Below are 26,218 nucleotides of genomic sequence, written 5' to 3'. Positions count from 1 at the left end.
AAGTGCATTAGGAACCACAGTCGTGGTTACATATGATTGAGGTAACCAAGAATTGTAATTAATTCCTGAGCTTTAAAAATAGCTACTAGGAGGAAGTAATTTTGTGAAAGGTCATTAGAGCAATAGTCTCTCATGTCTAATAATTGGAATGGAAGTGAATGAGATTTACCAGAAAGTAAAGAATCTGATTCTAGCTAAGATCACACAATTTACTTTTACAGATATTAGTTTCATTTCTGGATTTGTTTTGACAGCTGGAAGTAGAAACCTATAAAGGCATTGGAAATGTGGCCTGGACAGAATATACTCTTTTCTGCACGTTCAAAAAAATAATTTAGTGGAGCAAAGAGATCTTTTTTGACATTGCCAAACCCCCAACCCACTGTATAACTCTTCAAATGCTGAAATAAATATTTTAAAGCTACAGTAGAAGAGAAGCAAGGAATGTTGCTGTGGCTGCAGGAAGAACAGTTTAGGAAAAGACGCTATACAGGTCTTGACTGATTGTATCCTGGGCCTCCTTTTCAGCAAAGCACTTGTAGAACAGGAGATGTGCAAACTAACTCCTTCTGTCTATATCAAATCAGAAAATAAATCTTTGACCTTGAAACTTGGCCCTCTTTTCCTGTTTTTTTATTTCTAAATTTTATTGGAGAATAAATTTACCACCTTCTGAAAGGAGTTCTTCAAGCTAGATTTTTTTTTTTCTTGCTATGTGCTTCATGGTGGCTGGTGTCAAGCAGTCCTACAAATTCCTAGGTAAGCTTCAAGCATTATGTATTGTTAAATGCGAAGTGCAGGAGTGTAAATTCTATTGTCAGTAGAATAAATTTATTCTTGTTTTTTAAAGGTGGAATTTCTGTTGAGGCAACAGCATAAATCCAAAATAGGAGAGCAATGGTTAGCCAACCATTACTTAAGACACAGAAGATTTCACAAGTAGATCGTGATCTTGAAGTGTATGACAGTCATTCTTTTATATTTTATCTATCTATGGGTATCATATATTTCTGCATATTTTATTATAGAAAGAATAGCAGTGGAGAATGCTGAATGAGCAGGCAACTAGCAACTATCAGTTGGCCAGAAACACTTTAAAGCAATGCTTTCTGTAAAAGAGAGAGTATGGCTGATACGCAAAACTTGAATGAGTGGACTGTACACAAAGGCATGCTTTTTTTAGTATCTGTCTATTGCCTCTCCCTTTCCCCTAAAATATCCTTTAGTCCCCTTCTCTGAGTATTGCTGCTCTTTGAGATAATGTTTTCACAGGAGTAGCCGCTACTTTGTTTAGTAGCTGGGTGCCAGATTTCTGTACAGGACATATTCTTATTGCAGGTGTGCTGGTCAGTACAGATGGTCTCACACTTCTGTTATTTTGTGGCTGGTTCTGTGCTCATGCTATTGCTTATTGAGATACTTGCATTAGCTGGCCACTACTGCTTCTGGTAAGAACAGTTCCTGGGGGCAGCTGGAAGTTGGCCGGTAACTGGAAGGTGCCGTTTATCTTGAATACTTGGTATAATACGACTGTTAGCTAGGGGTCTTTGCTGATGTAAGGATTAATTTTTAATTGGTTATTGTTAGTATTGCAGTTTCTCGGTATTTAACGGTTTCAGAAAATCATATTCGGTCATGCTGTATTAAGGTAGTTATGTCAATTCAGTGTCACTGAAGTCCAGAGGCAGAAGTCTGATATCCATTTCAAAGTGTCTCTTTATTCATTGAAAGAGTCTCATTTTCACATGCAGTTAGATATCTTTTTATACCCTTATGAGTATCTGTATACCTGTATAACACTTTTTTTGAAGAAACCACAGTGATTTGTAAAATCTGTGGTTTTGAACTGCTGTTTGAGAAAAATCTAAGTGTTTAATCAGGCAAAGACTTAAACCAGGAGGCAGTGCAGTTTGGCTCTAGTCCCTCCATTAGCCCTGTGTCATTGTTAGAGCTTTACTATTTATGTTCCCCCATTGACATACAGCTGCAACAAGCCCAGGTAGACATCTCTGATTTTCTGTAGCGTGAATTGGCTCTCGGGCCCCATACCACATCAGGGTCACCTGCCCCAACAGGGCAGCCTGCCTGCTGAGAAGCTCCTGCTGCCAAGGGTGCTGCTGTGGGACCACCCGTGTCCCTCTCCACTCACTTTTGGGCAGGGGTGGATCTTGCCACTTGTCCCCATCAGGGCTGTGTTTATCCCTGTGAACCACAGCACTGTCGGCTGCCATGGAGAAGGGCCTTAATAAAAAACTCTCTATGTAATAAAGCCATAGCTCTTTCAATAATTATAAGCAACATATTACTTAATTTCATCATCATACACAAGTCATGATCCTTGCATGTTTTTTTTAACCTTGGCTTGCTTTGTATGCAAAATATTGTTTCCAGTTCAACTCAGATGTGTGTGCTTGTATGAAAATGGGGGGAAAAAAAAACCCAATCATGATTCTGCTGAAAACATCTAAATTACAGTCCATTTTTGGTATTTGTATGACTTAGCAGTGTAGAATTAGCTTGGTTTTAATTATCTTGGAGTGCTCTTCTTCAAATGGTATTAAAGTACGTAAGTCAAAGGCTATTTTTGTGAACCTTGAGAGTTCATCAAGAAGGGCAAGCTGTGCATGATGAACACACATGTTTATTCATTATGATTTTCTTCTGGCATTGCAGACTAAGAGTCCTGAGTAAAAAGCAGATAGTTTTGCTTTTTTAGCTCCCAAAATGGTCATTTTTGTCTCACAAATACTTTTTTCTGGTAGAATATTGTAATACGTTCATGGCAGTGAGTACCCAAGTGTAACACTGTATACAAACAGGTAGTTGAAAATCTGAGTTTAACCTATGCGTTTCTTGGTAGTTGATGTAAATTAATAAAGTTTTAATAATCAGAGGTCATGGGAAAGGGAAAACTTAGAATGTTTTGCCATGGTACTGCACCCATGGATTTGCAGACTGCAGTTCTCCAATCCAGATCTAATTTTTTTATATCGCTATCCTCCTTTCCCTCCCTATTTCTACAAACACAGTGGTTTTACCCTTTTTTTTTTTTTTCTCCCCCCCCTAAACTCTGACTAAATATAATTTCTCAGGTACTTTCATCTTAGGCTTTTTAGTGTGTTGCAGAGGTTATAAAAGCAAACAATTTTTTTGAGTTAACACATCTCTTGTTCTCATGAACGGTGGTGGGAGTTAAGTGATTGCATAGCAAATTGGGAGCAAGTTAATGATGAAATTTGTAATTTTATATCCTGAAGCTTTGCTATGAGATATTTCATCTTTTTTACTTTTTTTTACTGTAAGGTATTTCATCATTCATCACATTTCACATTTGTTTTTTCTATAGAGCTCTAATCTCTTAAAGCTGTAGGTTTTCAGGTCAAATATTTTTAAAAGTATCAATTTAAAAGATAAACCTCAGACTTTGAATACTTAGTATTAAATGTGCCATTGATGAACAGTGCCTTTTTTTGGGCTGCTCCACCAACAGCCTTACAGTGATAGTCAAGAAAGTATAAAAATATGGCTTGATACTAAGTATTCAAATTGTATCACACAGAATGTTGTCATCAACTTCTTGGATGCAATTTTCAATTTTTTTTGTTTAATAGAGCTCATTCAAATTAAGTAAACTTATTCATACTTAAGTCAAGAAATCGAAACAACTCATGGTTTTCGAACTGATGCAGATTCTAATCCTCTAATATGTAGAAAGATTTTACCACCTTATGAATATTTACCACTTTTAAGTAAACAAGTTAGATTTACTTAAGGACAGCTTCTGTCATGCATTGGCATTTGACAGTCTTCCCCCCCACCACCCCCTTGTTCAGTATGACTTATTTTTTTAAATATATTTATTCCTCAGGCATTCTATGCTATTGACTAATTCTTTGCTCATATTTAAATTAAATGAGTTGTAAATTCTTTGGGGAAGGTAACTGGTCGCAGTCACAAGCAAGCCCTGTTTCTGGTGGTGGACGAGAGAAGGGGGAATGGGAAATAGATGTTGCATTATGAAATCTGCTGGGTATTTTTCTTACATATTTCACCAGCTATCAATAAGATCTGTTGCTAATTTAAAAATAATAGAGCATAAAACCAGAGTATATGAAGTTATAGGGAGTGCTAAAGTAAAAGAGGTTTTTAAGCTTGACATAATTTCCTATTCATTCTTTGACTTAACTTATGATAGGGAGATGAGGAATGTATATATGTTACATCCCCGAGCCAGAAAATACTTTAAAAAAACCCAGTCAAAATGAATGAACTTTTACTTCCATTATGGGTAATGTCCTGCTCCTCCTGTAAATTTTTTTTTTTTTTTTTTTAAACTAGTAAGCTGTTTCTGGAAGAGTATTTTTGTTTTAGTGCTTTTGCATGCTTCAGTGTTAGTGGTTTGGGGTCCGAAATGGGTTTCTGGAGAACTTGTATGTTCTGCTACCTCCAGAAGTAATGACGGGAGGTAAATTATGGGAGAGATTTCTGCCAGAATTGTGACTAAGCCTCATGGTAATGCACAATCCCAGTCTCAAATGTTTAACAGGAATCTGTGGCATAGCTAAGTTGTTTTTGTTTGGTTTCTTTTTAGGACATCCATTGTAATAATGCTTTTTCATAGCCTAGAAATGGAGGATATTCAGCGCTTTGTCTAAGTAGTTATACCAATTCTGTTGTCTTGTCATTCAGATATCTGACTATAGGGGGAAAAAAACCCCTACTTTTTGTTAGCCGATTATGATCACATTGATTATGTGGAAAGCTGCAACACAAAGGTCCCTTCCAAGCCAAACTATTTTATGATTCTATGAAAAATTCAGACCTCTGGATTTTCATGAAGCATTTATAGAAGCTAGGTTGCAAAGTTGGATAGCATGTTGATTACAATTTACAGCTAACATTCAGTTTCTAAGTCATTCTTCAGATATATTGGGAAGTGATCTGTATGTGTGTTTGGGGAAAAAAAATTAGAATATTTTTCAAGTGCAAAGCAAATATAGCTGGGTATTGATTTATTTTGCAAAGTGAATTGTCAGTATTTGACTTGGTATAAAGATCTTTTTCGGTTTAATAGTTGTGGCAATTTTTATAAGTGAGGAATGGTAACAGTATGAAAATCTGGCTTCTAGGTGTGCTGTTGTCTTGGTGCTACTAATTAGATGTGACATTGAGCTGCTGTTTCACTGCCTGGCAGCGACTTGTGCCCTATAACCATAAACAAATTGATTTGATGTGATGTGTTCAACAAAATAACCAGAAATAGATGTATGGTCGTGGAAATCTTTACTGGTTATATAGTTGTGTGTTTGTACTGCAGTGTTGTGTCCAGAACTTAATTGAAAACAACTCAGTGTGGTTTGGCTGCCTTTCTATGTAGGGAAAGATTATTATATACAAAACCTTGGCCTTCTTACAGCAATTATCTGGAATAAGCTAGATATAAATCCTCATCTCTTCTGGCCTTGGTAATGTAGAATTTCAGAAGAAAAGCCATCTTCTGGCTTTACCAGGCAAAGGGTGAGGTTGTGGGGGGGGTTGTATGCAACAGGAACTTTGTTTTGATACAGATGGATCTTGTATTTAATCTCTGAAGAGCTGTTATAATGAATCATTTTACTACATCTGCTTTAGTTCCTTTGGGTTTAGCTAGTTCTGTGGGAACGTAGGAGTCTGATTGGGTCGCGCAGAATATTATGCAGGCTTGTGCTTTCTTTAATGGCCATGTAGCCGTTAAAATTGATGAGAAATGTAACAGTTGTCAAGAAGATAGTATGTTTATGTAGTGCAGAAATAACAAACTGTGTTCACTTAAGTCCTACGATATTTCAAACTGTATAATTAGGTTGGTTCGGGGTACACGTGAGGCCCCTGTTGCTTTGACTATGTTATTGAAAAGAATGTCATTTCTATTACCGGGAATTGTGACGGTTTGTTTGCGAGAGTGTAGTTTTTTACATATTTCTTGCACACTCTTGTGTAAGTAACTGTTTAAATACATCGCATCTTTAATAAGTCAAACACCACTGCTTGATGTCCTCACCTTTGGCACGAAGGTTGATCCGACGATCCTGTTGGAGTTGAGGGCAGTGCCAGGGGGGTACGAAGGTTGATCCGACGATCCTGTTGGAGTTGAGGGCAGTGCCAGGGGCCAGCCAGGCTGCAGGGCTGGGGGAGAGCCGGGAAGCTGGGTGCTGCTTTGGCCTCTCCTGGGACCGCCGGTGCTCACCGGCCCGGCCACTGCTTCTGCCGGCACCCAGCTCTTCCTCGGAGCAGAGCTGCAGCAGGGGCTCTGCCCCCGTCCCAAATCCAGGGAGGCTTTTTTGCTGAAGATTCCCAGGCAAGGAGTATTTGTGAAGCTCCTGCTCGTTTCGGAAGATGCACTGTACTCCAGATGTAACTCTGCAATTAGCATTGCTGTTGCTCGAAAGAAAACACTTCTGCTCCAGAATAAAAATCAATCTATAAATAATGCACTTATTCTTTTCATCAGCATTCTTCTGTCAGAAGTGTAACTTTTAAGCCCATTAGTGAGATCTAAGAGTTATGATTTATATTCATTAGAAAGTAGTATTGGATATTTTATTTCCATGGGAACTAGCATCTGTGATACATGTTACTGTAACTACAGTGGATAATAACTTCCCATATTTTTAGTTTTGATGGCAATATCCATGTCGGTAATCAGGTGGTTAATGCTGCTGGGTGTGATAGTCAAAATTGCCAAGCAGTTTCTCTGTGTGGAGAAGAAAACTCTTTACCATGAATATTATTTTCATTATAAAGAACTCTTACCTGATAGTCTAATGTTTTGAATTTATTACATGAAGATTAATAGTAACCGTTTTATCACTATTAATTAGGTACTTCCAAGGTAAATATAAGTAATTACTAGCTGTTTTAGAGTGTTTGCTTTTAATGTATACACTTGAACGTTTTTCATTTTTTTTGCTTCCGTCTCAGAAATGAACAAAACCCTGCATTGACCTCTCGGCGTGCACATATTCACAGTGCATAAACTCTTATGTTCTCATTAATCTCCTTAATCTGTAATTTGCATTGCGGTGATTCATAACAAATTTATACAAAGAAAACCATTAACTAGGTAAACTTTTTATTGGTTTGGTGTCACACATGGTATTATTAATGAACTTCTGTTCCTTATAATATCCAGTTTCAGTAACCTTATTTGCTATTAGACTACCTGAGTTTTTTACGAAACATTTATATGATGACTGAGTCATGCTTAAGCAATATTGGAGGAAGCTTTTTTCCTATCAAAGACATAAATGGTGATAGAAGATTTGAAAAAAAAAAAAAAATCAATCTTTTCCATTTTTTCAGGGCCAAAGGAAATCATCACAGTTGGGTTTAATAAAGACTAAAAGGATGTCAGTGAGTAAGAGCACTTAAAGAAGAGCTACACTGGTGTTTGTACTAAATTGCTCTCCGAAGAAGAGCTACACGTAAAACTGAAGGTCTGCATTTTACCTGCTTCTGACACTTTGAAGTTAAATGCAGGTTTTCTGCTACCTTGTTTGTCTTTAACTCCTCCATTCAATGCCTGTAATTGCTGTTTAGTAAGAATGCCTCAGCAATTCATGATAATTGCTAAACAGTTTACTTTCTGCATGTCACATAACCTGTTTCACCCTGTAATTGGAAGGTACACTTTTTTTAGTAGTAGCTTAGTCAAAGAGTGCCTGCAATGTGTCAGAAGTACTGAGGAAAATAAGATGTAGCTCCTTATTTTGTTCAGTAACTACCCTGTCCTGGATTTTGCTGATGTCAAATGTTTTTAGTGTTCATCAGGCAGACATGCAGGTGTTTAACTTTACTACCATGAATTGTCCCATTTATTTCAGACAAATAGCACAAGATGGTGAAGTTAGACATGTGCGTAACATTTGCAGTGTTGTGGCCTTAATGAACTATTACTTTAAATATGATCTTGGTCCAATATGTAACTCACTTTAGAATGAAATTACCATCATATTTTGTAACTTGTATTTTTTGGTTTTTGTAAGATATATAGAACAGAAAATAATGAGCCCTACTAGCTTGCTATATAAGATGACTAGTAAAAAAATCTCAAGAAATTTATCCATAAATATGCTTCTTTCTAAAAGTAAAAAAACCCAAATATGAAAACTTCAATGTTCATCTGAGATAGTTGTGTCTCCCTGTGCACAGACCACAATTCACATAGGTGGAAAAACTAACAGAAAAAGGTCTAATATCCCACTTCCATTTTTTTCACTGTTTTATTGTCATTAAAAATCTGTTGTTCCTAATATTCCACAAAAAGCAAAGATGGTGATTATTCCAGACCTTGTTAAGAAAGCAGAGGTAGTGAGTCCATTGCTTATAAGCCTAATTTCTCTCTGTGACACATTTGCTGTACAGACTTTTTCATTAATAATGCTATTTGATTGTTTAAATACAAAGTGTGTGCCACACAATTTTTTAAATTATTTTTTTATTTTTTAATTTTTATTAATTGGGGTGGCTGAAATGTAACGTACCCATTAATGGGAAATTCTATCCCTTAAAAACTGCTTCTGGTATAGCTTGGAGAAAATTCTGTGTTTAGGCTTAGAGGTAATTGAAATGGACAAGAGATTAAAAACAGTGGAGAATAGTAAAAATCTTAGATAGACACTCTCAAAGTAACTGAAGGTAGGTCCACACTGCAGTACAGCACTGTAATTATACCTGAAATAACTCAGCAGTACCAACTTATCTGTACTAAGATTTAGTGCTGTCTCAACATCAGAGTAGGCTAATTCATCTTGTGCCGATTACTTTGACATTAGAATACAGACTAACAGGTTTAAAGTCAGTGTATACATTTCTATGTTTTAGTCACAGGAGAGCATAAGAACTGATGACTTACTGGCCATTTCCAGATGCCAGTAAATGTAACAAGTCTTTTGAAGGCAAAGGTGTTTCATGTGTGTGTTTGTGGGGGTTTTTGGTTGATTGTTTTTGGGTTTTATTGCTCTTAGTGAAGGGGAGAAAAAAAATGGGAAAGTGGTGTGCAGGTCATCTGCTGAGTGGGAGAACAGTAACTACAATTTAAAAAAAAAAAAAAATTAAAAAAAATCTTTTCTGGAGCTGAGTGTTTCACAACTTAAAAAAGATCTTTAAAAGGTCCAGTGCTATTAGGACTCCAGTGTTTCTTTCTTAACTTCTCTCTGAATGCTTTATTTTCTAGCATTTGAACTTAAACTGTGCCTTTTGAAATGGCTATGTAATTCCTCTGCTTTCATTAGTGGTCAGAGCTCCTTTTGAGAAATCTGTGGCAGTCACACTAAACTTGCAGAGATACTTGTGGTGGTGAATGAACGCTTGAGTCAATCCATTGTGTTAGAAGTGGGTAATTTCATAGAATTCCTTTCCAGGAAACATTGAGTCCACAAGCTAATGATTTTAATATCCATTCAGTGACATCCAAAAAGGCATGAAGGTTTAGCCAGTCCCATGAAGTATGAATGATCAGTAGTGCCATGGGTACCTGATTTGCCAGTTAGTAATTGGTGTTCCGGTTGGTTATGTATGCTCCAGTCTGCAAGCATTTTCAGCTGGTGTGATATAGAACACAAATAGATGTATAAAAATGCAGTAATTGCAAAACTGGCAATATTGAATAAAACTAAACAAGCTGAAGAACATATTTTCTGATATTGCAAATATTTGTACTAGAAAAATTATGTGAATATTCATTCTCAAGATGATTTTGAGTGTTGGCTGATTCCTTTGTTTTACTGATGAAGACTGTTTTCATGACAACGCATTGTTCAGAGTTCTTTGGTGAGAAAGGTGATCAATGTAAAAGGGGGACTTTTTTAGTTGATGAGATTAGGCAAGTGAACAGCTGCTGAGGACAGCTATGTAAGTATGGAAAAAGCTCTCTAGAGTCGTGGGTTTTCAGAGAAGAATAAGAGCTGTAGTAGAGGAAAGCAGGACACCAGGTAAAGCAAAAAGCACGTAGTTAAAATTGTCTAAAACTTTAAGGATTAGCCTGGTCCAGAAACCCACTGGAAACACTACAGTGGACATTGGGTAGAGAGAGGCAAGGGATGGTTTAACTATCAAACTTAAGTGGTATAGGATGGATTAAGAAAATGTGGTTACACACCTAAATAAATTCCCTAATATCCCTGTGGATATAGATTTCTGATAAAACTTTCATATTTTTATGTTCACTGTAACTCAGTCCTGTTTGCCATGAAGTTTTATTTTTATCAGTGGTATCTACTTATAGTGAAAGCTCATTCTGCAGTTAGTAGCTTTTCCAAATTTATTTTCATTTTGCATGTGAAGTTTTTAATGGTTTTATCAAATTTCTTCTTCCAAGCAAAATGGGCAGAAGAATATATTTTTGGCATTTGCTCAGTTGTATACTGTAAAATGAGTTGTGCAAGAACAATAATTTGGATCTTCAGGATTGCTGTTCAACAAATGAATTTTTTTCATAAGCAGCAGATAATTTCCTTTTAATTTCTTATTGAAAGTTTTATTCATATATATATATTTAAATGTTTAAATATATTTGTAAATTATTTTGATAAAACAAACAACCTACCCCCCCATTCTAGTACATCTAGAACAAATACATGTTCATTCAACATATTTGTCTAATATGTTTTGGCAAGATACTAAAAAAAATTGGGGGGGGCGACACAAATAAACATGTTTGTTGAAATTAACTGAATCAATGCAAACCTGGGAATGGGGGAAAAAAATACATGAAAATTTTGAACCAAGTCTGATATTAAAGGTGTATGTTTCTTTGGTATGGAGGAAACATTACATAGCAAGAAAGAGTATGTTAATTATTGTTGTAGAAGCCTTGATACAGATTTTGGAATGGTAACAACTTTAGATGTTAAGATTTAGCTTCAGTTATGGAAACAATGAAAGTCAGATTTTTATTCAAGCAATCTTAGGAAACACATTTTATGAACAATTTGAAAAAATTAATCCACAAATCAGTAAGCTAATTTCCAAGTTTGTAAATACGTTTCCTAGTATATGTTGGTTTCTTAGAATATAGTATTGCTTCTGGCTGTGGTGTATCCTGATGTTTTAAGGAGCCAGTTATAATCTTTTGCATTAGATTACCTTCAGCCTTTTTTTAGTAGTGGTTTGTAATTAATGCCTGTTTCTAGTGGTGGGGAAAAAAATATTAAAAAGTGTCCATTTTCTACCTAGAGTTAATTATATTACAGAAATTATTTCCTTTCTTTTCATTGGCACATTGTATAGTCTAGTTATCCTATAAATACTAATCTAGCTCTTGATTTTTTTTTTCTGTTTTGTTTTGTTTTTTTAAATCTTCTGTCAGCATGTTTTCACATGTCTGAACCTGCTAAAGGAAATACAAAGATTAAGAAGGAGGTACATGTCCAATTTTAAGTAGCCAATTCCTGGGTTTGTTCTTTTTGCATCTGTATCTGTTTTTGCAGTATATTTGAATGCGTACTAACCAGGAGGTTGCTTGGGAATCCCAGCCTATTTAACAATTTTATGAACCAAAATTTTTCGTGGATTTCTGTGCGACTGTGTGAGTGTATGTATGCATCAATTCACCTACATACAAATAAGACATAACAGTGAACACAGGTTATAACTGATAATTAGTACATACTTTGTTGACTACTGAACTGCTTAAGCATCCCAAGAACAAGGCTAGCTCTCAAATGCTCAGAAAACTTTCTCCTCTTTCTGTTGTTGGGAGTTTTCTCTATGCCTGGGAAGCTAAAGTGTGCCTGTCATCATGGATTCCTTGGTCATGGTCTACATCAGACACTTTTCTTTGCAAGACTCTTTTCTTGACAGTTTCCCCAGAACACTTCAGGCATTATCCTGCCATGTGGACAGGAGGGCTGGAGAATAGGTTGGAAAAGGCTTTTGCTACACTGGCCCCATAGTTTTGGGCTTTGGGGCCATGTCACAAAGAGAAGAAAAACATCTAGTCCTTCTCTAAAGCAGAGATGGAAATCCTCTCAGAACATCAGAAAAAATTCCTTTTTTTCTTTTGAGTCTAGTGTTACGAAGGAGTGTATCGTGAGATTGGTGATACCTGTTTCCTTTCACTGTCTCCTCTAGCCCATATAAATAATCTAGCAATCACTTCACTGTACAGGTCATATATAATGACTGCATTCAATAATAGGGTTGAAAAAAGCAATAATGTTAAAGTCCATATTTTAAAGATACATGCCAGAAACCTTTTTTTAATAATACAAATATCTGAGTCTTCAGAATAGAAGGAACTGCTTCCTGGTTTTGTACTTTAATGTTACCTTTTTTTGACATGAAATATTCCTTCCTTTCCTCTCAGCATGCAGAGTCGTCTAGGAGAATGTAATACTTTACAGGCGTATTCATCAACATTATTTCTTCTTTTCCCCCAAAACACATTAGACCATACCTTGCAAGAATACCTAAGATCCACTTAGTGACTCTGACGGGTTGGAAAAAAATAAGGGTTTAATCTACAGTACAGCACTGACATACATGGTGTCAGTTTTTGATACATACAGCGTGTTACATACCACTGATAGGGAATAAGAAATATTTGTAAAAATATTCTTCTTTAGTTGGTGTAAAGACAATGAAATAAGATTTCTTATATGTGCTTGGATGCTCAAGCTTTTCTTAGCATTTATTCAAAAGAATGTGACATACTTACTAAATTCTAATAAAGCTTTATTATGTTAATGTTTACAAATAGTTAAGCAAATATGAAGTATTAGTTATAGAGTAAAATTAAGCTTTCAAAAAAACATTTCCTTTTTAGTTCCTGAAAAGAAGTAGTTTGGTTTAAAAGCAAAAGTCTTATGCTCTAACTATCATGCTGCGGCTTAATTTTGTGACTTTTTTTGTATGCATCTAATAGTTTTTAAAGTTTAGCTGAATGATGTTGCACTACTAGTAAGAGGTTGTCATACATACTGTTTCAGATGTTGTAATCTCCGTATTTATTGATGGACGTTATTTATTGTGTCTTGTCTTAGAAACTCTGAATGGAAGTACTATATCTAATGTTAACTTATGTTGTAGTTATGAGACTACAGTATTACTGATGACTTTCTTACCTCTGTATTCAAAAATAACCTAACTTTGTAGGTACAGTTTTGGAAGCAAATAGTAAATGAGATGGCAACAGACAAATGTGGTGCCTTTAAGAGGGATGTTTATTTATTGTCCCTTTGCATTTGCAAATTCTTTCAGACTGATAATTTAATGAAGCATTCGACCATTAAAACTGCATCCTGTATTGACACTCGTGTAAATATTTGGCCATTTAAATGGTATTAGCAAGCTATAAACTTCTGAATGATCACTGTGGAGTTCAGTATCAGTATGTTAAGAAAGGTTGGAAAAATTGATTTTCACTGACATCCAACATCTGCTAGGGTTTCAGAATGACAATGCTAAGGTAAGGAAAGGCTATGAGACACAGCATGATTATTTGCTGCATTTTATTTCCAGAGCATACTTCCAATATTGAACTGAAAGTGGTGGTGGGGTTATGTTCTGCAGTGGCTCATACACTGATGCATATAGATGAACTAAAGCCTGTAATGTGAAATCAATGCTTATAGACTTTGTCCTGTAAAAGTCAGGCACTCACAGCCCCACATCAAAATGTTTTATTAATTTGAAAGTGAATGGACATCTTGTGTCCTCTTCTTGTGTTTTTTTTCTTGAATAATAAAACACTAAGGAAATGACTTCTTTTCATTTTTTCCTAAGATGGTCATTCCTGTTCTGTTGCATCTTAATCTCAACAAGTATTCGATAAATAGTCTGGGGCTTGCTTACTTTTTTTAAAAAAAGGTGCATTTTCTATGTTCCATGACACAGTTTAGCTCTAACTCTTTCAATATAAATTACTTTGAATGTATGCCTGTCACTGACAAGCAATTCGTATTATTTGCTTTGTCTTGCTCCTTATTTAAGTAACTACTAAGGTTTGCAAGAACTAGTAAACCAGCTATTAATTAGATCAAATTAAAATAAACTTGCTTTATTATGGTATAGCTAGTTGGTTAAAATTTTCCTTTCTCCTAGGCACAGCTGTTAATTTTTCTCCCTTGCAGCAAACTTCCTTGATAACAAATGTCCTCTCATTATCAGCAGTTTTCTTCTAACCTCTCTCATTTAGCTGATTTTTGTCCTTCTGATGTTTCATGTTGCAGTAGATCTTTGGCTCTTCACGTTTATTATCAAGTTTTAATTTGAGGGAGAGGCAGAAGGCATAAAGTAGCTGTGCTGGGTGTATGAAGATGCTCGGTTTTTTGAGTGTACTCATTGGGGTGTTCGAGAGCTTGAAACAGTGTTTACCTGCACTGCAGCTAGCCTGAAATATTGAGGTGTTACTTGGTGAAACTTGGGAGTTGCCAGAAAGAAAAATCAAGGAAACTATTCATCTGGTTTGGGTTGATAAATAAAACCAGTTTACTTCGTGAGAAAGCTTGTGACTGTGCCAAAGTTAATAAAAAGTTGAGATGAACTTTGCTTGTTACGTTCAAAGGCTCTCTCCTTCCAAAAACAGCTTTCCATCAGATACTGCTAGAATATTGGAAGTCTCCTTGCCATCAGTGAGTCATACGTGTTGTAATCTGCGGTTGGTGTCACTGCATGGGAGCCAAATGTTCAGAGATACCTAAGTGTCTTTGGTCCCAGCTGTCCCTCGTTTCTTTTATGTGGTCTCACCCTGGGGGAGGAGGGAAGGGTGAAATGCTGGGAATCACCTCAGAGATTTCTAGTAGAGAATATTTCAACTGTTAAGTCATCCACTATGGAGATCTGCTCAAAGAAGTCCTTGGATTCAAAGGAAGCTCAAGAGGGTGAGGGTCTGTACTGACAAACTCTGTAAGAGACCTTTTGATAAGATTTTTTTCCTTTTTACTGTCTAATTATGCTCTTTTCCCATATTTTGCTCATCATGCAGTTTGCCATGATTGCAAGAACTAACAGTGGTTAGAGGTCATTGCTGCCTTTCTTCAAAATACTAGATGTTGCAGTACCAGCTCTTGTTTTCCTTCTGATATTCTCCTTCAAATAAGGCTCGTTGCTTTCTGAAGAACAGGTCTTTAAAAATCTTACCACTCCGTTGTGCCACTCTTTGAATGGATGAGAAAATATCTGACTGTAAAAGAAAGTAGATTTGCATGAGGTAACTCCTGTAAAAGTGTTATGATGGCCAGCTTCCTTCAGTAGTCAGATGCTTTTCTGATCTGCTCAAAGACTGATTGCACAAGAGTTATCTCATGTTGCAAACAAACTTACAGCAACATTTCTTCTGCAGTGATGCAAACTAACAAGACTTATCCATCTTGGATGAGCCATGACTTTAAAACATCTTGTCTTATTAATTAACTCCAGTTCTGGGCGTTAAGATCCAGAACTAATGTAAGATTTCAGAAGAAACTATATATCATCAAAATAGATGTGTCCCTAAAGGAGCGTAATTAAATGGCCAGAATAACTTTGTGTTAAGAGGAAATTTGTAATATTGTCCTTTGTAATATTCATGTTTGTCAGCATTCCTTAAGTGGGAGTTTACTTTCTGATCTTAATTATGATAGTTTCATTATCTATTCAGACACAAGGATTTGGAAATCTTTTTCCAACCTCAGTCATTTAGAGCAAGACTTTCAAAGGAACCATCATAGGAAAATTGAGATTTGAGTACTTAGACTCTGTGGCAAATCTCAGAAATAATGGTCTCCTCGTTGTTTGATAATATGCAGAGCTACGTAGCATAGGGGAGTGATTTTTTGGAAGGAGTTTTTGTTGCAGTTTTGTATGCCTCCACAGCAAATTCATGTCATCTGTGGTTTTGACAGTTAAAATATTAAACTAGTGTTTGAAATTGTAGTAATCATTCATGTTGTTTCCATACAGCACATGTAACATTTGTGAATTGCTAACTTAAAGGCATACTATATGTAAATAAAAGGCTAAAGCAGAAGAGTAATTCTTTTCTTTAAAAAAACATTTCTATTTTCTTCCACAGGTATTTCTAATACTTTTTGTTTCTTAACACTTAAGAGTTTATTATTTAACTTTTTTAAATTTAATTATGTATCAGAGTTTCTTTGGTGTAGATGGGATCTGCCTTAATTAAAACAAAAAAAAACAAAACCAAAAAAACCAAACCAAAAACCCTACCACAGTTGTTTGTGTGGGCAGCTATTTACTTGTTTGCATTATAGAAGAACCTTGAATCTTGGAACTGGAATTAAGTTTATATTTGGTCTTGGTATTCTTACATTACGGTGTATTCACAATAGATGTTAAAGTTTGAGAGAAAATATCATCTTTAAGTGACCGTGGGAAATGCAGAAAATTAGTGACAAAGCTTAGCAAGTTAATGCAAGTCTGCTTCTTCAGACTCCATGTTGTTCTTAAGCAAACTGTTACATAGTGTAGCATTTTTATTTCTATGAAGAACTGAAAAACAATTAACAAAAATCCAGGATGTGGTGCTATTAAGATTATAGGAAAGGAGTGAAAGCCATTCAGCCAAGGAGAGGGTCATGTACCAAAGTTAAGTGATCCACTTCATCTGTGGAAAGCCATTGTACACAACTAAGCAAACGAACACATTTTCAAAGAGGAGGATCAACTCCAGACAGTTCAAACATTGACAAATGAATAGAAACAAAGTAAATGCAGAAGGATGGAGGAGAAGACTGTCTACCTAAACTCAGTAAATTGAAACCAAATAGAAAATTTCCTATGGAGGTTTTCTACAAACAGTGTCTGTCTCTCTGTTCTTGGGAATCAAAAAAGCAAATTAAATTTCTGACCTTGGAGCTGAAACATAGATTATGAGTTCCCCTTTCAAACAGACAGAATATACTTCAGTGGAATGATAGTAGACAGTCATTTGAAACAGTCCAGAAGGAATGTGCTTTAAAGGGGGGGGAGGGGGAGTATATTTTTAAATTCATTAAGGACAGTCTTTATTAAGAAAAAAGTTGCCAAAGATCTCAGGCACTGAGGTGTGTAAACAATTGACCACTACCTAGGTATATTCTTATATCTAATGGTGTATACCATTATTTCTGAGATTTGCCATAGAGTTGAAGTACTCAAATCTCAATTTTCCTATGATGGTTCCTTTGAAAGTCTCGTTCTAAATGATTAAGGCTGGAAAAAGATTTCCAAATCCTTGTGTTTGAATAGGGACTTACAAATTATAAGAGATCTGTGCATGAGTGTGGGATGAAACTCTACTATAGGCATTGCACCTCAGTGGTTTTGTTTGTTTGTTTGTTTGTTTTTTAAAGAATAAGGTATTTGAGATTATTGAATTAAATTTTATCTTGTGTTTACCTTGCAAGATAAATGAGGAAAGTGTTCTGAGTCTTTGAAGAAACTTCTTAGGTTATTGTTAATTTAAGTTTGTTCTAAATATGCTTTAGCAATATCTAAGTACATAACAGTTTTCTCATTCCAAACACCTTTTTGTATAGACTACTGAAGAGCTACTTGTAGTAACACGTTTTATAACACAAATGTGGTATATTCAAAGTGATACCTAGATTGATTGTACAGTGCTCCTTTTAACAAAACTTCTTCCCAATAAAATGGATGATGACATTGTGTTTAGTTGTAGCTTTGTTAGGACCGGGGCTTTTTGCAAGATGAGCCATGTATTGCCTTTCCTGCTGATATGTATTTGCATAGATTAGCTCAGTTTTGTTATTAATTGTATATAAACTATTGAACAGATGTGTGCACACATACACTTATATATTTATTTTGCTGACAATTCCTTGCACTGGTCTCTAGTTTTGGCATATTTGGCTTTTCAGAACTGGTGTCATTTGGTTCCATCCAGAGTGTAAACTGGATTGGCAGACAGTTAATCTATTATGTGATAACCTGCTTAATGAAGTCAATGAATGTCCTAATGTAATTTTTTAAATAATATTGGTTGTATAATTTTATTTAAGCTATCATTACTAGTCATGAATCCTTGCAGTCAGCTTAATTGACATACTCTTAACTTCTTTCTCTCTAGGCAGAACTAGTGAAGGGGAATCTGCAAAGTGTTGGGCTCACGCTCCGCCTTGTGCAGTCCAAGGAAGAAGATGCAGGGCATGTTGTCATTGAAACTGTGACTCCAAACTCACCTGCTGCAGCTGCTGATCTACAGAGAGGAGACAGACTTCTAGCAATTGGCAGTGAGTAACATGTCAGCTTTCAAAATAAGTGACGTCTTGCAAACTAGGAGGACATGTCTGCATACAGTTCAACTAGACCGCCTTTTGCAACAATTACAGTTATGCCTGGCACTCATAATAAATACATAAATGTTAGTTTTTACGGCCACTTAAGGTTATCATTCACTTTATTCTTTTTTTTGCATATTTATTTACTCTTTGCTAGGTAAAAGCCAAAATAAAGTTGAATAAACATTTCAATGTAGTTATATTTTAACTGCTGTAATAGTGATGCTGTGAGGTTTTCTACTTAGTTTCTTCCAGTGATATTATAAAACGTGCTTAGTTCACAAGGAAAACCATAACATTTTACATCCTAGGCCTGCATACTCAGCTTTGAACCTAAAGGTACTAAATAGAGTATGGAACAAGTAGTATAAACATATTTTTGACTAACAGAGTAATTGCCTGAAATGGCAAAATGACTCAAGAAGATCTGCTGAGTATTTGATAGTATTTTTATACTTTTAGTATCAATTTTTGTCGGCTCTGACATGTGGGAGCCTAATTATTCTTTAGAAATCTACTCTGAAGTTCTCATATTTGAAGACTTTGTCCAAATTGTAACTGGCAGATAAGTGCTGCATTGAGGCAAAAGTTACCCGTGACTTTTGTAGGGGAGGGCACTGTATTTTGGTGGTGTTTTTTTTAATAAAGATTCTATTGAAATGCCTGGGCATTATGAAGTGGATTGATACTAGTTTATATTCTACAGTTTTAAATTAGACCATCTCCAGATATAGCTTGAATGCTTCTGTTGTATATGGACCCTGTCACCAACAGAGAACTAGATCGTAATCATAAACCATAATCAGAAACTGATCCTGGAAATCTTACTGCTTTAAACTTGAGAACTGGAGGGGACCTACAGAATATGGCAGTGGACAGAAGGACAAATAAACCATTAACAAGAACCATGGGTAATCAACTTAGTGGAAGCAGCAGATAAGATCCTGTTTATCATCATTGAGAAATAATACAATATTTTCTATTCTACTGGATGTTGTGGGATTAAATAAAACATTATGGAGTAGGAATCATAAGTAGCTTAATTTGAAGTTGTTTGGGCTTGTATACTGTCCAGGGATTTATAAAGACTAAAAAGGAGTGGGAGTATCACTATATATTAATAACATTTTAGAAATAAATGTAGGTACCAATGATAAAATAGAATGTAAACTGAAATCACTCTAGGGGAAAAACGGTAAAAGAAATTCTGTTAGGGTTATATTGTGAATTTGGAGATTATCTCCATCATGTCATTGGTGGAGAAAGAAATGCAGAAAGAACTGCGTAATTATGAGCTATATATAGTATCCCGGATATCCCTGCATGTGACAGCACACATGTTTCTTCTCCAAACATTACCATATAAATAAGAGGTAAAGTAATTTTATATTTGGTTCTGTTAAGTCATTAAGATACTGTAAAAGAGTTATTGTGGTAAAATACTATGAAGGTAGAACTTTATACACTTATGACATGAACTACTTAAGCTCCCTGCTAGCACAGTTGCATTAATTTTTTTTTTTTTTAAGTTTTTACCGGAGGTTTTACAGACCAGACCTTAATCACTACAATGAGTTATTGTGATTAGGTACTGCCTAAATCCCCATTGCATTGCTCCAGTGATTTAAAAGGGTTTTGAGTTGCTTCAAACAGGCAATTGATGATTGCTCTAGAACAAGGGAAAAGTCATTTTTACATGACCCCCTGCATGACTTTGGACTCTGTGCTCATTAAGATATTTTAGCTTGCATGTAATTTGTCGAATCTTACCACAGGTTAGAGATACTGTCAAATGGCTCTGAAAGTTCTGATAAGGGAGATGATTCAGTTCACTGTTCAGCCACACTGAAAATGTAGCATCACGCCTATATTTTGTTAACATATTGGAACTATTTTCTTTGTTAGCCTGCTTCTGTTTTAATTATAACTGTATTTAAAGATGCCCATCTCTTTTGAATCCTTTGTTACATGCCTGCTGCTGAAAAGTCCAAACTTGTAATAAGATCAAGGTTAAAAATGTTAGCATATAAAATCAGCATTACTCTACAAGATTACAGCATTAATAACAGACAGCAGACTGGAGTATTTATGTCAGTATCTTTTCCAGCTCCTGAAGTGATATATTTCTATGAATAAAATGGGAAGGATCTATCTGTTACATTTTAATTAAGTCAGTTATGACAGAAGAGCTTCCTCTGTTAGTGAGCAACAGTATTATTACCACTATTAAAGATCTAAATGTTTGTTGACTGGTTTTGGCCATTTAGATTCTTATCATAATTAACACTTAACAATTTTTGTCTTTTTTTAATAGGTGTTAAAATCACATCAACTGTCCAAGTGTTGAAGCTTATTAGACAGGCTGGGGACAGAGTTTTAGTCTTTTATGAAAGGCCTGTTGGGTATAATCAGCATGGTTCGGCACTGCAGGATGGATTTGGACAACTGGAAGACACTGCTTTCTTGACACAGCCAGAAGATGACCAAGGTAGTTTATCAGCTGATGTTGATAACAGAGATTTTGATTCAGAATTTGAGGACTTAGCTTGTGAATCATCTGACCAAAAAGAAGATCTGCCAACAACTCCGAGTCCCAAACGTTCAGTAGTAATACTTGCTGCTAAACCACTTGGAACTATATCACCGATTCTGAATCGAAAACTACATTTAGGAAGTTATCAGACAACATCAAAAACGCAACAAAAAGATGGAGCTAAAGTGGCAATGCCCAAAACTATGGAGGGTTCAGATGCATCACAGCTATCAGGTAAACAATCACAAGGATCCAGTATTAAGCCTCCTGTGCCACCTAGGCCACAAAGTAAGCCTATTTTGCCTACTAGTGAAACTCAAAATCTGTTAGAAACTGGAGGTGTATCTTCTGAAAAACCAGAGAGGCCACCTCCACCTACAAATAATGGAGATAAATGTACAGAGAAGGTAGTAAAGAATAATGATCAAATAGAAGACCCAGTGGTATCAAAAGTAATAACAGCACCAAAACAAGATACATTAAAAGATGGACTTTCAGAAAATGCACGTAGTTACAAAGATAGTGGAGATGATCATCAAACATGGGAATCACCAGAAATTCCTTATAAAATCCGTCAAGGCCGATGGCCAAGGACGAGAACATCCTCCTGCCTATTTGAAGTAGAAGGATACCATAAGTACCTTAATGTTGCACTGTGGTGCAGAGACCCTTTCAAAGCAGGTGGTTTTATCTGCTTAGGATATGCAAGCATAAAACTTGAAGAAATTGCTTTAGATTGTATAGCTACATCCTCAATGGAATATATTAGAACATTTAAACTGGATGCTCCTACACCTAAAGCAGCAGTCACTAGAACAGCATTGCGGAATTTGACAACCCATAAGGGATTCAATGAAAAATTTTGTTATGGCGATGTGACTTTACATTTCAAATATTTAAAAGAAGGAGAAATAGATGATTCAAACTTCCTTCTGGAGAAGGAAAGGGAATGCCACTTGGAAGAAGAAGCTCGCGCGCTTCAGAAAGAGGATCCTTACTTGGGACAAATTGTTCTTACGGAGAACAAGCATAACTTTCAAGATACTCAGTTTCAGAATCCAACTTGGTGTGACTACTGCAAAAAGAAAGTATGGACTAAAGCGGCTTCGCAGTGCATGCTCTGTGCTTATGTTTGCCATAAAAAATGTCAAGAAAAATGTCTAGCTGAGACACCCTTTTGTGTAGGAGCTGAGAAGCGACTTGATCGAACTGTGGGAGGTTGTAGAGCAGAAGGACAGGAAGCTCCCCAAGCTGCATCCTCTCGCGTTGATTCAGAATCTAAATCTGTTAACAGAACTACAGGTTTGACCAGGCATATCATCAATACAAGCACCCGTTTGTTAAACCTTCGTCAAGTCCCCAAAGCTCGCCTTTCTGAGCAAGGAACAGAGGTGGTAGAACCTTCACCAAAGCACACACCAAACACTTCTGATAATGAAAGTAGCGATACTGAAATCAGTGGGCCAAGCAGTCCTTCAAAACGTGCAGCAGGTACTGGGATAAAGTTGGTCCGAAAGGAGGGTGGTCTAGATGACAGTGTCTTCATTGCCGTTAAAGAAATTGGACGTGATCTCTACAGAAGTTTACCCACAGAGGAGCGTTTTCAGAAATTAGAATTTATGTTGGATAAGCTGCAGAATGAAATAGACCAGGAGCTGGAAAATAATAATTCACTCGTTAAAGAAGAGAAAGAGACAACCGATGCAAGGAAAAAAGCCTTGATTTCTGCTGCGCTGGCTAAGTCGGGTGAAAGACTGCAGGCCCTTACGCTGCTGATGATCCACTACAGAGCAGGCATTGAGGATATAGAGTCTTTGGAGAACATGTCAATAGAGCGGCAGTCCAAAAGAGTGACTAAAGATTCAGAGGAACCCAATATAGCAGAAGAAATGGATAACGAAGATGTCAGTCTGACAGAGGCTCCAACATTCAACATCATATCGGAAGAACCAGTTGATCCACCTCAATCAGTAGACTGATATTTACATATTTAGCCTTTGAAGGAATGGACTAAAAGAATACTTTGCACTTAATTACAAACACACACCAATTAAATTAAACACTGGTATAATGTACGTGTCCTGCTTCTCCACAGTTGTTTGCCTGTGTAAGAGTACACCTGATAATGGTTCTCCAGCTACAGCACCATCGTTTTGTTAAACTGGCTGGTTAAAACTACATTTTGGGGTTTATATTGGAAATTTATTTTTAATAACTTATTTTTATTTTTTCTAATTATGTAACCTTACTGTTTCACATTAATGTGTGTGGTGTCCTTAATGTATTACTTGCCCTCCCTTGCCCCCCCCCCTTCTTTTTTTTTTGAGCTAGTGTTTTCAACAGGAAACTGGCAGGATTTTCAAAATGTTTAGTTTCCATTGTATGATGAAAAAATGATAAGCTTGTTGCATGCCTAAGCTGATGACTGACACAGAAGTCACTGAGGGACCAGGCTTTAAAACGTTGATCACAGTTTTATTGTACATCTTCTAGGTAGTTGTGTATTTTTTTTGCCAAACATATCATGAAAGCAAACAAAAGTCTTTCATTTTGTCTGTTATTAGTATTTACTAAAGTTAATACTGCATATCATTTGTTTTCCATATTTTTAAGTACAGAAACTTTTCATAGTTTGTAATTAACATGAAATACAGTAATGCTAAAAAAAAGTCATCCTTAGAACTTTGGGCTATTGTATCCTGATTGAATAATACTAGATATCAAAGTACATACCAGTATCTCATAATAATTTTAATTGGGAATATTTTTGAGATGAGGCTGATTGCCTTCCAGAACAAAATTATATGTTTAAGTATTGTTGTATTATCTGATAACGTGATAAAGGAAAATTGTTCTTCACAAGAGTTGGAGGTTTCATTGCATTCTATGAAAAAGCATGTAATGATGGTTTAAGTAATTTAAAAAAAAAACAATATTTTGCTGCAGACTTCATCATTTCAGAAAACTTAAGGTACAAAATACTTTACAAAATAGCTAAACATGTTCTCTCATCACTTTTGAGTAATCATATAGTGGTAAGTTGCATTCAGCTTCTCAGACAGAAGAGACAGTCTGAGCAGAATTATCACCTTTGTCTGAATAATGTCCTATAGTGTATATAACATGTTTTATTTGAGTCAAAATAAGTGAGTCCAGTAGAGATGAGCAAGAATTTCAGCCAGCAGCTTTTGAAAAGAACTATCTGGTCTTGTGCTATGTGTAAACTGTGCATCTTAGCATCACCTGGCTAAGGCCGTTCTTATTTATTTCCTGTAAACATGTCTTTGTTTCATCTTCTGTGTATAGAAATGCCGTATAAAATATCATCTTTATTTTAGGTACTGTGTTAGGTACTGGTATCATTATCACTGGTATCACTGGTAGTAGAAAAAAAAATGCCTTTGTGGAAATGGAGTTGAATCTAAGATGGTGAAATAACTGATTTAAATTTTCAGGCAGTCTGTAATGTACCTCTCCATTAAATTTGCTTCTCAGTTTATTTTGCGGTGGGCAAAATTAAGAAGCAATGGTTTTCACAGATGGAAGAGCATACTTGTACTTCTAAACAAAACGGTTACTTCCACTCATGCAACTACTTGCACTTCTTTGTGAGTTCTGGGCAGTTGATACTTATTTAGTTGATGTATGGAAAACACTATCCATGCTAAAATAGGCATGTGACACACCTGAAATTAAGCTTCAGCAAATAATCGCACAAAATTAGCTTCCCTTATTGACTAAAACTTATTTAACCTATACTTGCTTGAGATGCATATTAAGACTTCCCCACTCCATTTTCTCAGTGGCTTACCATTGGTGGTGATCTGCATTCAATCTCCATCAGTGTTTGCTCTTATGGACTACTATAGAGGTTTTCAAATATATCCAAGTACTTCATTTAAACCCTGGTACACATGAAGGAGCTGTGAAAACAATGCAAATACTGATTTCAAAAACACATTCGTGGTTTTAAATTGACTTGTGTGATACAGTGGGTAAGAAAAGCTGGATATAGTTTTCCTCGTATAGTATTGCTAATGATGATTGTAAGAGATAAATTAAACGTAGTGCAATATTTTTAAATATACTGAATGGGAAAAGGGCAAAATAGTTGTATTTTAGTGATAAGAAGGAAGACAAAATTCCTACCTGGCATTAATTACAATAAACGGTGAGTCTTGAGGGGAAAATTGTAATACTACATTCCTGATGTAATCTTTGCTTCATGCTTGATTGTAAATAGCTGAAAATAAAGAATACCACAGAAAACAAGAATATCTTGACTTAATGATATCTGAATAGGTGGCAGCTGCACACATTTGCAGAAGATCTGCCTAATATGATTTTGTTGGCTATTATTTTATCATGAGAATAAGCTTTAATAAAATAGTTTTGCTAAATTATCAACTTCTTTGCATTGTGTTAATGTTTTTTAAACACTTGTATTGCAGTAGTTCATCACCTAAAGCCACTCCTTAAAGGAAAGATCTTTGGGAGAAAACACACATTTTGCATTAAATAAAACTGCTGATTGCTGGATTAATTGGGCTTTTATGCATTCTTTCTATCTGCATATGCATTTATTTTTATTTACACAGTTTAAAAGTAAACAGATTTCTTTTGAAACGGTGATTCCAGTTGATTCTTTGTGTGACTAGAGAATCTTATAAAAAGGTAAGGATATTTGTGGGTCTTTTATAAGACCTCCAGGCACTGCAGAAATTACAACTGAATGGCAGTATTGGTGATAGTGACTACCACCAGAGTTACATTAGGGGAAAAAATGCTCCGAGAAAAATTCTTCTGACTTGCCCTGTCCTTCAGAAAATGTTAAGGGATAATAACTAAACAAATCCTTACTGTTTACTAGCTCATTTTTATCTAATCAGTTTTTCCTTGTAATTCCCTATCCTTGGCATTTTTCCTTCAACTTTGAAATAAAACATGTATGGAAGTTTACAACTACAGGGGAGGACTAAGTAGTAGAAGCAAATGAACTAAGTGACTTCATCACACTTAAATTGACACAGATCACAATACACAAAATATGAAAGAACCCAAATTATTCCAGGACAGAATGGGGGTGTGGGGGTGTATTTTCTGTGACCAAAGTTACTTCCTGACTGTCAGCAAGAAAGGTTTGATTACTTACTCCTCCAAAAATACAAAATGCGGAACAACTCTTAAATATCTGTTTTTAGGGGAAAAGGTGGCATAGAGAGCCCAAACGTGGTTGTCTGTCTGCCTCTTAATTCTGCCTTTCTCTAACTTCTGGTGGACCAGGAGCGGAGCAAAAGCGCGGGGGAGCCAGACTGAGCTGTGTGGGTCTGCTGAGCAAACCGTGGTAAGATGCTGGTCTGTGAGGAATGTGATCAATTAATCTGTCCTTAGGCCTCCTTCTCGTACTCATTCTGCATTGCAGATT

At 35.9% G+C, this 26,218-nt stretch overlaps 1 protein-coding gene across 1 annotated transcript in view; it reads left to right on the top strand.

The window, feature by feature from the left end:
- The window catches only part of PDZD8 (PDZ domain containing 8), a 67,070-nt gene extending 41,874 nt beyond the window's left edge, over positions 1–25,196 (top strand). The window contains exons 4-5 of the mRNA XM_052799154.1: positions 18,050–18,212; positions 20,575–25,196. Of these exons, the coding sequence (XP_052655114.1) occupies positions 18,050–18,212; positions 20,575–22,772 (2,361 nt within the window). The 3' untranslated portion in view covers positions 22,773–25,196. The remainder of the gene's footprint in view (positions 1–18,049; positions 18,213–20,574) is intronic.
- The last annotated feature ends 1,022 nt before the right edge of the window (positions 25,197–26,218 follow it).

The sequence above is a fragment of the Harpia harpyja genome, chromosome 10 (assembly GCF_026419915.1).
Source record: "Harpia harpyja isolate bHarHar1 chromosome 10, bHarHar1 primary haplotype, whole genome shotgun sequence".
Taxonomy (NCBI): domain Eukaryota; kingdom Metazoa; phylum Chordata; class Aves; order Accipitriformes; family Accipitridae; genus Harpia; species Harpia harpyja.
The sequence above is the reverse complement of the archived record's forward strand: the minus strand, read 5'-3'. Positions and strand labels throughout refer to the sequence as shown.